The 15,114-nt window shown below is 41.9% G+C and overlaps 1 protein-coding gene across 2 annotated transcripts; it reads left to right on the top strand.

The window, feature by feature from the left end:
- Positions 1 to 93: 93 nt before the first annotated feature.
- On the top strand, positions 94 to 15,086 carry heatr5b (HEAT repeat containing 5B). Of its 2 annotated transcripts, none has more exons than XM_029127785.3 (36): positions 94 to 249; positions 757 to 931; positions 1,011 to 1,222; positions 1,725 to 1,833; positions 1,959 to 2,108; positions 2,267 to 2,438; positions 2,524 to 2,681; positions 2,770 to 3,064; positions 4,506 to 4,661; positions 4,780 to 5,030; positions 5,239 to 5,350; positions 5,435 to 5,587; positions 5,682 to 5,781; positions 5,889 to 5,998; positions 6,083 to 6,246; positions 6,395 to 6,570; positions 6,764 to 6,869; positions 6,955 to 7,145; positions 7,233 to 7,392; positions 7,621 to 7,810; positions 8,021 to 8,190; positions 8,279 to 8,417; positions 8,519 to 8,698; positions 8,869 to 9,123; positions 9,593 to 9,774; positions 9,867 to 9,935; positions 10,238 to 10,417; positions 10,518 to 10,758; positions 10,839 to 11,075; positions 11,201 to 11,328; positions 11,956 to 12,100; positions 12,315 to 12,587; positions 12,943 to 13,167; positions 13,277 to 13,428; positions 13,529 to 13,742; positions 13,964 to 15,086. In XM_029127785.3, exons 2-36 carry the CDS (start codon positions 806 to 808, stop codon positions 14,269 to 14,271), a joined length of 6,189 nt encoding a protein of 2,062 aa, XP_028983618.1. In that variant the 5' UTR covers positions 94 to 249; positions 757 to 805; the 3' UTR covers positions 14,272 to 15,086. The 2 variants fall into 2 exon arrangements, with proteins under 2 accessions (XP_028983618.1, XP_028983620.1); XM_029127787.3 differs by having other exon boundaries at positions 2,770 to 3,019.
- The last annotated feature ends 28 nt before the right edge of the window (positions 15,087 to 15,114 follow it).

A 15,114-nucleotide genomic window follows, 5' to 3' on the forward strand; every position in this document is an offset into this window, starting at 1 on the left:
GACGAGCTACAACGTACCAATCTTGTGTAAAGTTCCGCAACGTTTGACTAAAGTCATTCAGACTAAATATTTTGCTTATGAACGCATAAAGTATATTGATAAATGTATTTGATATAAAATGAAACAATATTTGCTGGTTAGACTAAAGCTATATGACCTTTTATTTATTTCCCTATTTTCACATCGGACACATCCCAATGCGACACCGCTGACGCTAGTCGTCATTTGTCCTGGGTCTTCGAAACACTGGTAAGATTAACATTTTTGTTATGTATGTTGCACTTTTGGGACATAATGATTGCAGATATGTTTTTGACCAGCTAGACGATTAAGTACACGAGAGCTAACGCTCAGTTTGCGCCATAACAAACACAGGTTTTAGATTGTTCCGCTGAGGAACTAGCTAGCTTAATGTTACGTTGCTAACCAGCTCGGCTCTGCTGTCAACAGCTGGAAGCAGGTGTTATCGAGTATTACCCAAGTATGAATTAAAGATGAACTCATTTTTTAAATATCTAAAAAAGCGTCATCTGGTATAATATTACGAGTGTACTGACATTTAGCCAATTAACTATTAAAGGCACTGTGAGAAAAGGGTCCATAGATGGTTTCTGTTGCTAGTAGAAAGACATACTTTATTTGGCTCAGCCGAAATCTTTCACAAAGCAACCCAACTGCTGTGTTTAACTAAACTATTTAGAGATTAGGTTAATGAGATGAAAGAGTGAATGTTGAAGGAGTCACATTTATTTGCAGTGTAACTACAGGACGAGGGAGGACAGCATTGTGTTAAAAAGTCCTCGTCATGGAGCTGGCTCACAGTCTGCTGCTCAATGAGGATGCTCTGGCCCAGATTACTGAAGCCAAGAGGCCCGTCTTCATCTTCGAATGGCTCCGCTTCTTGGATAAAGTTATTGTGGCCGAGAATAAGGTGAATTTTTAGATATTTTGTTTCTCACTGAATGTTTTTGGAGGCATCTTTGTTTGAACTCTTGTTGCATGAATGGCAGGTTGATGTGAAAGAGAAGCAGAAGAAGCTGGTGGAACAGCTGACAGGCCTAATCAGCAGTGCCCCAGGTCCTCCAACAAGAAAACTGCTGGCCAAAAACCTTGCTACCCTCTACAGCATCGGCGACACTTTCACTGTTTTTCAGACTTTGGATAAATGTAATGACATCATCAAAAGCAAGGACGACACACCTGCATACTTGCCTACAAAACTGTAAGACCCCAGTATGCAGCATTAAATCAGTGATTCTCAACTGGTAGGCCACAGACCCGCTTTCAGTGGGTTGCTTTGCCAGGCTTTTTACCTTTTTTACAATGTGTGGTTTATTCACACTCCTCAACAGTAGGTGACGACTATGCCCTGTAATACTGGCACCCACTGTTTGACCATAGAAGAAAACCCACATATACTAATTGATCATGGTGAAATGCAAGTATGACTCCATAAAAACTGCTTCTTAAAAAGCAGAATTTTTCCATAATTCAGTGTTGGTTCAGATTCAGTGAGTATTCTCAGTTAAAACAAGTCAATTTATGAATAGAAATGATTACATTTAGAAAAATGTTGCTGAAAAGTTTTAAATTGTTATGTCTGCCTTAAGATTAAATGCATTTGAGAAATGATGGTGGGTCCCGAATCCAGACCAGTTGAGAACCACTGCACAGTGATGTATAATATACTTTAATTTTAATGCACACACTAACTTTCCTTCTAGTGCTGCAGTGGCATGTGTTGGAGCTTTTTATCAAAAGATGGGCAGGATGCTGGGGAGCTCCTTTCCAGACACGATTAATAACCTATTGAAGGCCTTAAAAAGTGCAGAGGTATGACTTTTAAAAGAACAAATTTGCAAAATTGAATGGAGAACTGATCAGTGTTATACAGGAAGAATGTTTTATGTTTTGTAGAATATCGGTGCAGTACTGCTCTGCTTTAATTTTTGATCTAGTCACAAGGCAGAGGGGAGATCCTCCTTAGCTTACAGAAGGTGCTCAGTGGACTGGGTGGAGCTGCAGCATCATGTCACAGAGATATCTACAAGAATGCACGCTCGCTACTCACAGACAGGTCAATGGCTGTGCGCTGTGCAGTCGCAAAGGTTTGTAGTAGGAAATGTGCAATTTACAAAATACATTTTCATTTTAGGATATAGGTAAACACAAATGCACAAACTGCCACTGGACTATTTGTTCTAAAATACAGAAGGTGCCCAAAGGATGTTTTGTCTTTATATCTTCTTTGTCTTTATGTGGTCAGTGCCTATTGGAGCTGCAGAATGAGGCAGTATTCATGTGGACCACAGAGCTGGAGAACGTAGCCACTTTGTGTTTCAAGGCCCTGGAGGGATCTAATTATGGTGTTCGAGTAGTAGTGGCCAAGTTGCTGGGGACCGTCATGGCTACTGCACTGATGCCCAAACAAGCAGCTGGTAACTTCAAGGTTTTATGCGAATATTGTAAAAATATGTTGGCTAACACACTTTTGTAGTTCATAGTTCTAATATTGTTTCACAGTGATGCGTCAGAATGTGAAGCGAGCTACTCTGGAGGAGGTGCTCGAGCTAATGGCTACAGGCTTTTTGCGTGGTGGATCTGGCTTCCTGAAGAGCGGAGGCGAAATGTTAAAGGGTGGTGGCTCTGTCAGCAGGGAGGTGCGGGTGGGCGTTACACAGGTGAGTTGACCTCTTAGAATCTAATAGCAACCAAACCCATTTTGTCTGATCTGATACTTGACACATATTCTTCCCTGTTCTTCCTCAGGCCTATGTTGTGTTTGTGACTACACTTGGTGGTCAGTGGCTGGAGCGCAACTTTGCCACCTTCTTGTCACATGTTTTGGACCTGGTATCTCACCCACGGGCCACCCAGACACATGTTGAGGCTGTGTACTCGCGCCGCTGCGTCTCTTTCATGCTACGCGCCACCCTGGGGGGTTTACTCGGAGAGAAAGCTCAAATCGCAGCAGGCAAAGAAATCTGCCAAGCCATCAGCAAGCAAATGAGGGCTGTGGGTAAGGAGGATGGGGGGGAAATATCACGGTTCAGAGCATTACAGAGTAAGTACTCATCCATTATTTTTACTTTTAATCCACTCTTCAATTAGTTTCCAACCTCTTTGCATGCTTTGTGCTTGTGCTGTGTAAGGACTTGTTTTTCCTTTCCTGTGTGGTCTATACTATGGCATTGCCTGGTTCTGCTTCCCCTTTGCTTTCTGCTTTTGCTTCTTTTGGATCACACTTGCTTTTCTTCACCAATTTATTTTAACCACGATCAGCATCATACTAAGTAACATTACTGAATTTTAGCCAGGTCAGGATATTCATTAGTCAAGCATTTGTTATGGCATTACCCTTATGGCTGTTTGCCTTCATATTCACGTTATGCTTTTGCTTGAGGGGCAGATGACATATATTTAACTCATTCTGCCATTTGGCTTGAACCATCATAAAAACTGCATGTGACACTAAATGGACTGACATTAGGAACAAGCCATTTCCACTCACAACTTTGATGCATGTATTTTGCAGAATTTTAAGTTACTGTACACCTAAGTTTCATTGTTTTTGCATTACAACTATACACCAATCATTTTATAATCTTATTCAAAAGGATGATTCTTACTCTGATTTGCTTTGCACCTACAAAAACTATGTCAACTTTACTTAGTTTAAAATAGAACTCGAAGATGTTGATGTTGGTGTCAGTCAAGACTTGGTTTTGGACTTTTTATTAAACCTGTTTAAAAAAAACAACTTTTTTCAAATGGTTGGATTTGTGCAACTTCTTGAAATGAAACTTTGTGAAATCCCTGTGCGAAAAGTAACTGGTAAAACATTTCTTGGAGTCACAATGAAGACTTGAATCTGTATTCCCCTGTTTTAGTTTCAAATCTCTTCCTGAAATCATTGAATTGACTTTTTTCTTAAGCGTGATCTGTTGACTGTTGCCTGTTTAGAGCTCTGAGGATATCAGTGACTGATAAATAATCATTTGATGACCTTATTGGCAACCCGTTAAAACATTAACAGTTTCTCTGTTGCCATATTTATTACTAATATAATTGGTGTTTGCCTGTTGCATCTCTAAAAATTCAAAGAGCTCTGAGTTTTGGCAATATAGCAGTAGGCTCTATTTGTTTTCTGTAATGTAGGTTTTTATAGTAGTTAAAGAACTTAAAAAAAAACATGTGCGACAGCAATGCATGATCTAATGTGGTCAGTCGGGAATCTAATTAATAAACTAATTAAAATGATTACTATACAGCATCATTTTAATAGATTGTAAAGGATTCTAATTACGTTCTGAAGTCTCAGCCTTTGAGCTACAATTAATCACTGGCCATGTTTTCCATCAGTGCTGCACACATAGTGAATATTGAATCAAGTAATTTTATTGTGAAAGGTTTAGTAAAATTTGCTGTTGGTAAATGTTGTTTTTGACATTTTACACTAACACATGCTCTTTGCTTGTTTTTTATTCTGCCATGTGTTCTTCCAGAGGCAGTTGTGAATGACATCAGTGGTGAGAACAAAGCAGGGGCAGCTGACGTCTCTGCCAGTCAGCATGTTATGGTGTGTGCACTGAAAGAGTTGGGAAGTCTAGTTCAGAGTCTGAGTGCCACAGCTTCCCCACTAATCCAGGAACCGTCCATAGGTGGGCCACAAAGTGTTAAACAGCACATAACACATTAATAACAGTAGAGCGGATGTAAATCCTTTGTTTAGACTAAATTAATCAAATATTATACTGCATTGTCTGCTCCGTTCCCCAGGACTTCTTGAAACTGTGACTTCAGTGCTGCTGCATCCAAGCATGGCAGCTCGTTTGGCCGCTGCGTGGTGCCTGCGCTGTGTCGCCGTGGCACTGCCGTATCAGTTGACCCCACTGCTTGACCGCTGTGCAGAGAGAATAAACAACCTGAAGAGCTCACCTGAGGCTGTGAGTGGCTACAGCTTTGCCATGGCTGCCCTGCTGGGAGGGGTACATCAGTGTCCACTGGGTATCCCCCAGTCCAAAGGAAAGGTGTGTGGCCCCTTATGACATGCATATATTCACACCTAATGGTTCAACTTCACTGAAGTTTCCAACAGGATGGTTTATAACTTTATGAATGTTTTGATTTTGTTAAATATACATATATGTGTTACATAAGAACACATTTGAATTGTCAAACATTCTAAAGGTAATGCAGACCTAAACATTAAACTCAATTTGTTTTTGTTTTTCGTAGTTGGTGGTGAGTATAGCTGAAGACCTCCTGCGGACAGCAGCTCAGAATAGTCGACTGTCTCTTCAGCGCACACAGGCTGGATGGCTCCTGCTGGGCGCCCTCATGACCCTAGGTGAGCCTTCCAGACATTTCATGGCAATTTGTCGTTAAGCTCTTGGCAACCATGTCACCAGTTTCTGATTGCATGTATTGCCAGGTTCCTCCCTGGTGCGCTATCACCTCCCCAAGATGCTGCTCCTATGGAGGAATGTGTTTCCTCGCTCTCAGAAAGAACTGGAGGCAGAAAAGGCCAGAGGAGACTCTTTCACTTGGCAGGTCACCCTGGAGGGCCGAGCCGGAGCCCTGTGTGGTAAAGAAATACCTTCCTGTTTACCTTCACACCTTTAAGTCTGTAATTTCAACAGACCTATTTCTAGCTGACACCCCGTTTCTTTCTTTCCTAGCCATGCGTAGTTTTGTGGCCCACTGTCCTGAGCTTCTCACAGAAGATGTGATCAGAAGACTGATGACTCCCATTGAATGTGCTATGACAATGATGTCTCAGTGAGTGCAGTGCTGTTAAGTATTTTTGTTCAGAGTGGTTCAGTTTAGTCCTTTTGAGAATTAGTTTGTGTTTTTCTGCTAATGATCATATTTTTACGTTTTGTTAGGGTCCCTGCCATCATAAAGGTCCATGGAGCTCACCTCAAAGCAAGTGCGGCGATGGTGAGGCTCAGGTTGTACGACATCCTGGCTCTTTTACCTCCTAAGTCCTATGAAGGTAACACATTTTTGTTCATTTTTCCAACAGCTGTAAGAACATAATCAAACCTCCCAATTTAAACTTCCTAATCTTCTTCTGTAGGTAGCTTCAACGCCCTTCTGAGGGAGCTGGTGGCTGAGTTCACTTTGACTGACAACTCGGCCAACACCACCACATCTTTGTTGCGTTCCCTCTGTCACTATGATGACAGCGTTCTCATGGGCTCCTGGCTACAGGAAACCGACCACAAATGCATAGAGGATCAGGTTTGTTAAAATTACTTGTAGATTTAGAAAATGCACAGAGATTACTGCTGAATAATCTCTTCTGATTGGTAGTTCTTAGGATTGCTGTGTTATTTGGTCACTATTTAACATCATGTCCTGATTGACTTTGATACTGCTGTATTAACAGCTGCAGCCCAATAGTGCGTCTGGCAGTGGAGCGCTGGAGCATGATCCCTCCTCCATCTACCTGCGTATCCCTGTTGGTGAGGCCATTCCTGGGCCTCTTCCTTTGGGTGTGTCGGTTATTGATGCGTCAGTGGCCTTGTTTGGTGTGGTTTTCCCCCATGTCTCCTTCAAACACAGGTGTGTATTTTATTAAGTTTAGATGTTTTCTGTAATGTAATATGTTAATTAGTTTAAACATTCAAAAGATGTCACCACCAGATGTCATATTTGTGTATGTTTCTTTTATATGTAACATTTACTTTTAATCTAAAATCTTTCTGCCATGCACTTTCTTCATTGTACCCAACTTATATAACCGTGTATGATTCAGACTGCAGATGCTAGATCACTTTGCAGAGTGCATCAAGCAGGCTAAAGGTGTTCGGCAGCAGGCAGTCCAACTGAACATCTTTACTGCAGTACTTAGTGCTCTCAAGGTGAGAAAACTCTCAGATACAAATGGACATGGCACCATGTTTTTGAGTAAATCTAATATCTGTCATTCTACCTTGCTGACTGAAGGGCTTAGCAGAAAATAAGAGTACCTTGGGTCCTGAGGAGGTACGTAAGTCAGCCCTTGCCCTGGTGATGGGAGCGTTGGACAATCCAAACCCCATCCTACGCTGTGCTGCTGGAGAGGCACTGGGCAGGATGGCTCAGGTGGTGGGAGAGGCTACTTTCATTGCCAGAATGGCTCAGACCAGCTTTGACAAGTAAGTATTTCTTGTGTGTTTGCTTGTACTACCTTCTTATCCCTGGTTTTAATCATGTGATTCATATCACTTCTTCTTAACCTCCAGACTGAAGTCGGCCCGCGATGTTGTTTCAAGGACAGGCCATTCGCTGGCTCTTGGCTGTCTACATCGATATGTTGGAGGAATTGGCTCTGGTCAGCACTTAAAGACCAGTGTCAGCATTTTATTGGCTCTGGCACAGGATGGATCCTCTCATGAGGTTCAGGTACAGTGAACTAATAAGCAGGACCATACTATATATTATATTTTATTCATAGTCATTAAATATTTTTTACTTTTTTTGTTTTTTTGCTTAAACCTTTTTATGGTTTTGAGCTGTACATTTTAGGTTTGATTGTATTTAATTTCTAAGTATAATTTTAATGAGAAAACATCAAGCATTGTTTTATCATTTGTGCTTTACAAGTACTTATAGTCTGTGCTTTTTTGACAGACATGGGCTTTACACTCCCTGGCTTTGATCGTGGACTCCAGTGGTCCTATGTACAGAGGCTACGTGGAGCCCACTCTGTCCCTGGTGCTCACCCTGCTCCTCACTGTCCCCCCATCTCACACAGAAGTGCACCAGTGTTTGGGCCGCTGTTTAGGAGCTCTCATCACTACTGTAGGCCCAGAATTACAGGGTAACAGGGACAAAAACTAAATCACACACCTTTTATTATGGTTTGACCCATTTCTTTATAATGTATAAAACATACCTTACCTTTGCCAGCAGGTGGCAGTGTAATAATCTTTATAACACCATGTCATTGAAGCAGATTGGTTTTATTTTCTCAGTAAAAATGTTCTTATGTTTCTCTCTCTCCCTTATCTGTGATGTGTGGATTTTCAAGGAAATGGAGCCACTATCTCCACGATCCGCTCATCCTGCCTGGTTGGCTGTGCTATAATGCAGGACCACTCTGATTCCCTCGTACAGGCTGCTGCCATCTCATGTTTGCAACAGCTACACATGTTTGCACCACGACATGTCAACCTGTCCAGCCTGGTGCCCTGTCTCTGTGTAAGACATGATATGTTTTTTTTTTATCTATAAGACAGCTCTACTTTTGTCTTTATTTTAATTTTAATTTCCTATGGGGTACCTGCAGGTGCACCTATGCAGCTCTCACCTGCTGCTGCGGCGTGCTGCTGTCGCCTGCCTGAGACAACTTGCCCAGAGAGAGGCTGCAGAAGTTTGTGAATATGCTATGAGCCTAGCAAAGAGAGCAGGAGACAACACTACCATCAGTGAGTGCAAAATGTGAACCTGACAGGAGCAGTCTGTTTTGTTTGTCTGACTCAGTAAGGCACTGTAAGCCTTGATGATGTTGGTTTTCTCCCTTGTTCAGATCTGAACATCACAGAGACAGGACTGGAGGGTGTGCTGTTTGGAATGCTGGACCGTGAGACGGATAGGAAGCTGTGCTCTGATATTCATGACACATTAGGCCACATGCTGTCCTCTCTTGCTGTTGAAAAGCTTTCTCATTGGCTTAAACTTTGCAAGGATGTCCTGGCAGCAACTACAGGTATATCTTAAAAACAGCTAATATGATATATTACTATTTTTTGCTTCAAAGGAACTTGAAAGTGTAAGAAAGGAATGTTGGTACTACTCACCAAACTTTGTGCACAATATGAGACATTCCAGTCTAGTAAAAAAAAACAAACACAGCTCTGTGTCCATCTTCTCGTTCAGATGTGGGAGGAGCTGTTGCATTTGAGGTGGAAAAGGATGAGGAAGAATCAGAGAAGAAAGACGAGATGGATGATGACACCATGTTCACAGGCCTGGGTGAAGATGACAAGTCCAAACCCTCTGTGGCTCCACGCTGGGTTACACGGGTGTTTGCCGCTGACTGCTTGTGCCGCATCATCCTACTTTGTGAGAATGCAAACAAAGCACATTTTGACCTGGCAGCTGCTCGATCCGCACAGGCTAAGAACCCCAAAGGTATGATATGCAATGCTGACAGATACCTTCCAGTAGTTTGTTCATGTTATGTAAAGATGCAAAAAAACAGACATGAGTAAGCAGAGGTAATGTAATTTTTTTTTACTGTGACCAGTTTGTATATAGACTCCTAAGAAAAAAGAAAGCATTCTGCAGGCTAGACAGTAATAGCACATATTGCAGCTCGGGAAGCAGCTGAGCCAAATATAGTGACTGGGAGTGATTGGGTCATCTCCATGTTGGTGCTTCCAGCTAATCTCCCCAAAGGTGCAGCTTAACTAAAACTCAATTAAAGCACAGTCTCAAGATCAGTATTTCTTTTCAGTCGATGCAAGCACGTGTTTCATTTACAACAAGACAAAGGTATAAAGAAATGCAAGCGGGACTTGGTGAAGTGGTAAAAATATTGTAATTGATTAATGTTGCTGTTCACTGAGGTAACCGCCTCCTCCTCCTCCTTTCTGCCCAGGAGATCTGCTGGTGCTCCATTTGTCTGACCTCATCCGCATGGCCTTCATGGCAGCCACAGATCATAGTAACCAGCTGAGGATGGCTGGCCTTCAGGCCCTAGAGGATATCATTAAAAAGTTTGCATCTGTACCAGAGCCTGAGTTCCCAGGGCATGTTATCCTGGAACAATACCAGGCCAATGTGAGTTGCATTAGCATACCGCATTCTACTTAAGAATAAAACGCTAAATGTACACCAAACTAGATGATTCAACTTATGTTATTATGTTTTAGGTTGGAGCTGCACTCAGACCTGCATTTTCACCTGATACACCCTCTGACATAACAGCCAAGGCATGCCAGGTACAGTAAAACATTTTTTTTCACCTGTAATGTTCTTGCCAAGAAGCTGACAGATGCACAAGATGAACACAAAACTGCTGTGCTTCTGCTGTAACATATTTTCTACCTAACCGTCTTTACAGTATTATTAAAAAAGTCTTGTACGTGGTAATAAATATTATTTGATTCCTCCATCTAGTATAATGACATCATGCCCTGTCAGTCATAAATAATCTCTTGTGTATAGTAGTTTTTTAAACGTATAGGGGAGAGAGGAGGTGAAAAATCTGCATTTACTTTTGCCCCTTATTGTCTTGATACAGGTGTGCAGTACATGGATTGGAAGTGGTGTAGTCAGTGACCTCAATGACCTGCGGAGAGTCCACAACCTGCTTGTGTCATCTTTAGACAAAGTGCAGACTGGGAAAGGCTCATCTAGTCAACTGTACAGTGAAAGTGCAACCACAATGGAGAAACTGGCTGTGCTGAAGGCATGGGCTGAGGTGAGACCAAAGTGTCTGAGCAGAGCCCACGTTTGTTGTGTTGCAAATGATACACAAAAATCGTTATATACTGTATGTAAGCACTGGCTCACTTGCACAGGTGTATGTGGTGGCAATGAAAATTAAAAAAGAAGCAGAGTCTAAACCCTCTAAGCCGGTCAGAAGTGGAGATGACGACGAAGATGAGGAGGATCTAGGCGCCGACGTGCTGCCACCCGATAGCCTCATCACCTTGGTGCAGCCGGAACTGCCTTCGTTGAGCCGCCTTTGGCTGGCTATGCTGCGAGACTATGCTCTGCTCACACTGCCGGCTGAGTTCTCCAGTCAGCTGCCCCCTGATGGTAAAAGAGTCAGTTTACCTGACCAAACACTAAATTTGATATCAAAGTGTTTTTTTTAACAATTATGTGTCTGTATTTAGGTGGAGCATTCTATACTCCGGAGACTATAGACACAGCAAGGCTGCATTACCGCAGTTCATGGGCCCCTGTGCTGCATGCTGTGGCCCTGTGGCTGAGCAGCACTGGGTTTGGAGCTGGTGAAGAAAAAGAAGAAATGTCCTCGGCTCCTTTAAAGACTCCTGCCCTCCCTCAAGGAGCCTCCTCCACTACAAAAACCTTTGAGGAGTCTGCGAAAGACAGGATGCATCTTATGTTGGGTAAAGCGTTTCGGCTACCATCAGTGGTGTAGAACATTCACAGTAGTTACAGTGTTTCTCTCAAAATTTCATCTTCCTTTACTGTAAATAAACAACCTAAGTGCAATTTTGTGTTATTCTCTTAGGTGTCAGTATAGAGTTTCTTTGCTTCCCACGTCCTGAGGAGCCCATTGAACATGTGATGTCCTGCCTGCAGGCACTGTGCACTCTGCTTGAATCCCCCTGCGCCAAGACCCACATTGCAGAGGACCAGGTAAAGACACGTGTCAGTCTGCAGGAATTATGGATAAATATGTGCCATTAAATTATTTTAAAGTCTAAATTTACAGTAGTTAAGCAATGCAATTGCAGTTTCAATTGAAATGTATAAATAAATTCAAGGAAAAGTGTTATGTTGCCTAACAAGCAAACAATAACTTCACAAAGCATCAAGCACAAACATTTGATTTAATTTAGTCATCCATTTGCTAAAAACAACAGGGATGTGTTACGTGTACAGACCTTCCAAGGTGACAAGATTTGCTCCATTACACAATTGACAGACACAGTTTTGGGTTGTCTTTCTCCTTTAAGTGGGACAACTGTACAACCCTAAATCAAGAAGTGTATATTCAGAAAATAGAGTCCCTGAACTGGGACACGGTATGCCTCTCTCCACTTTGTCCTTTGTCACAGATCGTAATAGAATACAATTTAAACAATGTAAACATTTGTGGAGCTGTTTTTTCTGAAGCTGAGAATGAAAATGTCTGTCTGCCTACCTCACTTCCTAGTCTCTATTCAGGAAACTGCTTTTTGGACCTTTTGGCAATGAGCTAGGAATGATATGATATTGACATCCATACTGTTTAACCTTGGTGCCACTGTTGTTTTTTTGTAGCAGTTGGCAGTGGAGCTCCTCAATGTGCTTCACAGGCTGCTATTGACGCGGGATCCTCCTGCAGTACAGCTCCAAGTCACTGCAGTGGTACAGGAGACCATCAGGGCTGCACAGGATCATCTTCAGCGACAGAGGAGCAGCAAAGGTTAGCAACCTTTTCATACTACAGGATTACATTTACTTAAAAACTGCTGTATTCTGAAAACACAAAATTGTCATGCTAATTTGTCCACCTGAAAGATGACTGAACAAAAGATGTAAACATTAAAATGAAGTCAGCTGATTTTTAAATTTATAGTAAAATTATCTTGGTTGTGTGGCTGTTTGAGTGATCTAGGTCACTGTGTTATTTTGTATAGACAAAGAGGAAGAAGGCAAGAAAGACTTCCAGCCCAGCCTAGGGGAAGGAGAAAACACAGGGGAGCTGGTCCCGGGAAAGTCTTTGGTGTTTGCAGCCATGGAGCTGCTTGTGTTTATCCTGGTCCGCCACTTACCACAGCTTAATACGCGTGTGAAGGAATCACCCAGCCATGCCCCACTCAGACCTCAACGACTCTCAGACGAAAGTGCACAGCTGGTGGCCAACACAGTTTCCATCCTGGCAGAGCTGCCCTCCCTCTGCTCTCCTGCTGGTGAGGCCTGAGGCAAAAGAACAACCAATGTTTGCCTTCTCTATGCAATCACAATACAGCTTGACACTGTTCCAGTTTTTATCTTTTTCACAATTTTTAGAAAATGTTGTCTTCTCATTCTGCACAGTTCAGATTGGCAGAGAATATGATTAGCATAATAATCATCATGATTACATTTATTAACAAGACAGATTATTTCATGTTTGCTTTGTGCTCTAGTAAAATAATTTTCTTCTTGGTGAATAAAAAAATAGTTATAAAATGTGTGCAGTTGGACTTAGGTTCAAACACTATTGTCATAGCATTGTGTGATTCACTGAATGTGAATTTCTCAGTTGTTCATCTCCTTTTATAGGAAGCATGACCATCCTACCTACAGTGCTCTTCCTAATCACTGGGGTACTGAGGGAGACTGCACTTAAGACTTCTGACAACTCTGTGCCTGTGCCGGTAGCAGCTGCCCTGCAGGGCATAAAGACCATCATAACCTCTGCACTGGTGCGGGTGGAGAGCATACACACACAGTGGACTGGACTAGTCAGGAGCAGCCTGGCATCTGTGCTCGAGTACTCACAGCCAGGTAGCCATAAGCACTTGGATATCTGAGTGTCAAGACACTTTTTTTGAAGGACTCTCTTTAATCTTTAATAACGGATTGTATGTTTGTTTATGGGTGTGCATATTTGCAGATGATTCCAGACCTGATATGGATCAGGTCAGTATGCTGACAGCGATGACACTCTTTCTGCTCTCAGCCAACAACGAGCTTGTTGGAGTGACTGTCCTGCAGAAGGGCTGCATAGACTGCTTCCAGAATGGCCTCAATTCCAGTGATCCATGGGTAAACACTCTAGTATAAGCAAATGAAAGTAGGGGAGAAGGCGTATTGGGCTTTCCAGCTGTGTGGACAATTTAAACAAATGAATTCATTTTCTCCACAGGTTCAGGCCCGGTGTTACCAGCTGCTGTTGTCAGTGTTTCAGCACTCCAGCCGTGCTCTCTCTACCCCATACATCCACGCCCTGGCTCCACTCATGGTGGAGAAACTGAAGGCAGTGGAGTTTAGTCGGCCAGGTACTGCTGCCGAGCTGCAGGCTGTGCAGGAGGGCATTAGGGTTTTAGAGAACCTGGTCAGCATGGGTGAAGAACAGAACCGTAAGTACCATTCTAATGTTACATTTAAGACCTGCATTTCTTATGTTCTATAGTATTTATTCAAATAGAAGCTTTTTTTAATTATGCCTGTCTGTTTTTCTGTATTATTTACTATTTAACGTATAATTCATAAATAAGATGTGTTGTACTTAAGTTCTGAGTTTTTCTGCAGCTAATCGGCTACAACCTTCAAGTGACCACTGTTTTTGTGTTTTTAATAGGGGTTCAGTTGCTTGCTCTTCTTGTACCAACTCTCGTTTCCTACCTTTTGGATGAAAATGCCATATCCTCTGCGCCCCAAGTCTCCAAGGGCCTGCATGATTTTGCCCTTCAGAACTTAATGTGGATTGGTCCCCTCTATCCAGCTGCCTTCAAAGTAGTAATTGGTGCAGCACCTGAGCTTAAAACCCGCCTGGAATCTGCTATACGGGCAAATCAGGCAAGCAGCAAAGCCAAAGCTGCAGCCAGGCAAGCTCAGCCAACTGTGCAAACTGCACCAACCATCAAACTCAAGAAAAGCTTCTTCTGAACACTCCCAAAAATGCACTGCACATTCTCACAGCCTATCTGACTAAAAGTCTGTTTTCTGTCTGCAAGTACCACATGCCATATCTGTATCTCCATCTGTACCTGTACTACATCTTATTAAATGTATTTATTTATTCAACATCTCATTTTTGTATTTGTTGAATAGAAATTGACCTTGGCGTTATGAAGAAAATAATGTGAATTTTTTAAAAATCTTCTGAATGTTTACTGTAGGAAATGTAATTTCAGGAGTTTGTGCACATGTGTAAAGGGACTCCATTTACAATGTTATTTTTTCCTTCAGGTTTGGTTATTTCTGTCGTGTCGCCATTAACATGTTATTCTGTGATGTTACATCAAAATAAGCATGAGCTATTTTATTTCTTTAGATTGCAAATTGTGTGTTTATGATTTAATGGAGCTGGTTTGCTGCTTGACACAACCACAATGACTGTAGCTGTACCTTATTCCTATGTTTACTAGTATGTGTCTTCTTATTTTGTTTTTCTTATTCTTAATTTAGGGTGTAAACATTCCTACTATATGTTCTGTTGTTGTAGTCAAAATATTCCCACAGACAGTTGATTGAATTTGGTAAATGAGAAATGGTACATCATGTAATGTAAGTGTTGCAAATCATTTACGTTGTTTTCATTTCACTTGATTGTGGTCCACTATGAGTGATGGAGACTGTAGTTGAGTCCATATCAGCTATTACAGTTATCACAAATTGGCATAGTTGTTCAAATAAATAAGTTGTTAAAAAATATTCCTTGTAAAATTATTTCAAACATGAATAAAATTTGGATGACGTCGTGGTGCTTGTTGTCTGGATTGGGGGCAG

The sequence above is a fragment of the Betta splendens genome, chromosome 15 (genome assembly GCF_900634795.4).
Source record: "Betta splendens chromosome 15, fBetSpl5.4, whole genome shotgun sequence".
NCBI lineage: Eukaryota > Metazoa > Chordata > Actinopteri > Anabantiformes > Osphronemidae > Betta > Betta splendens.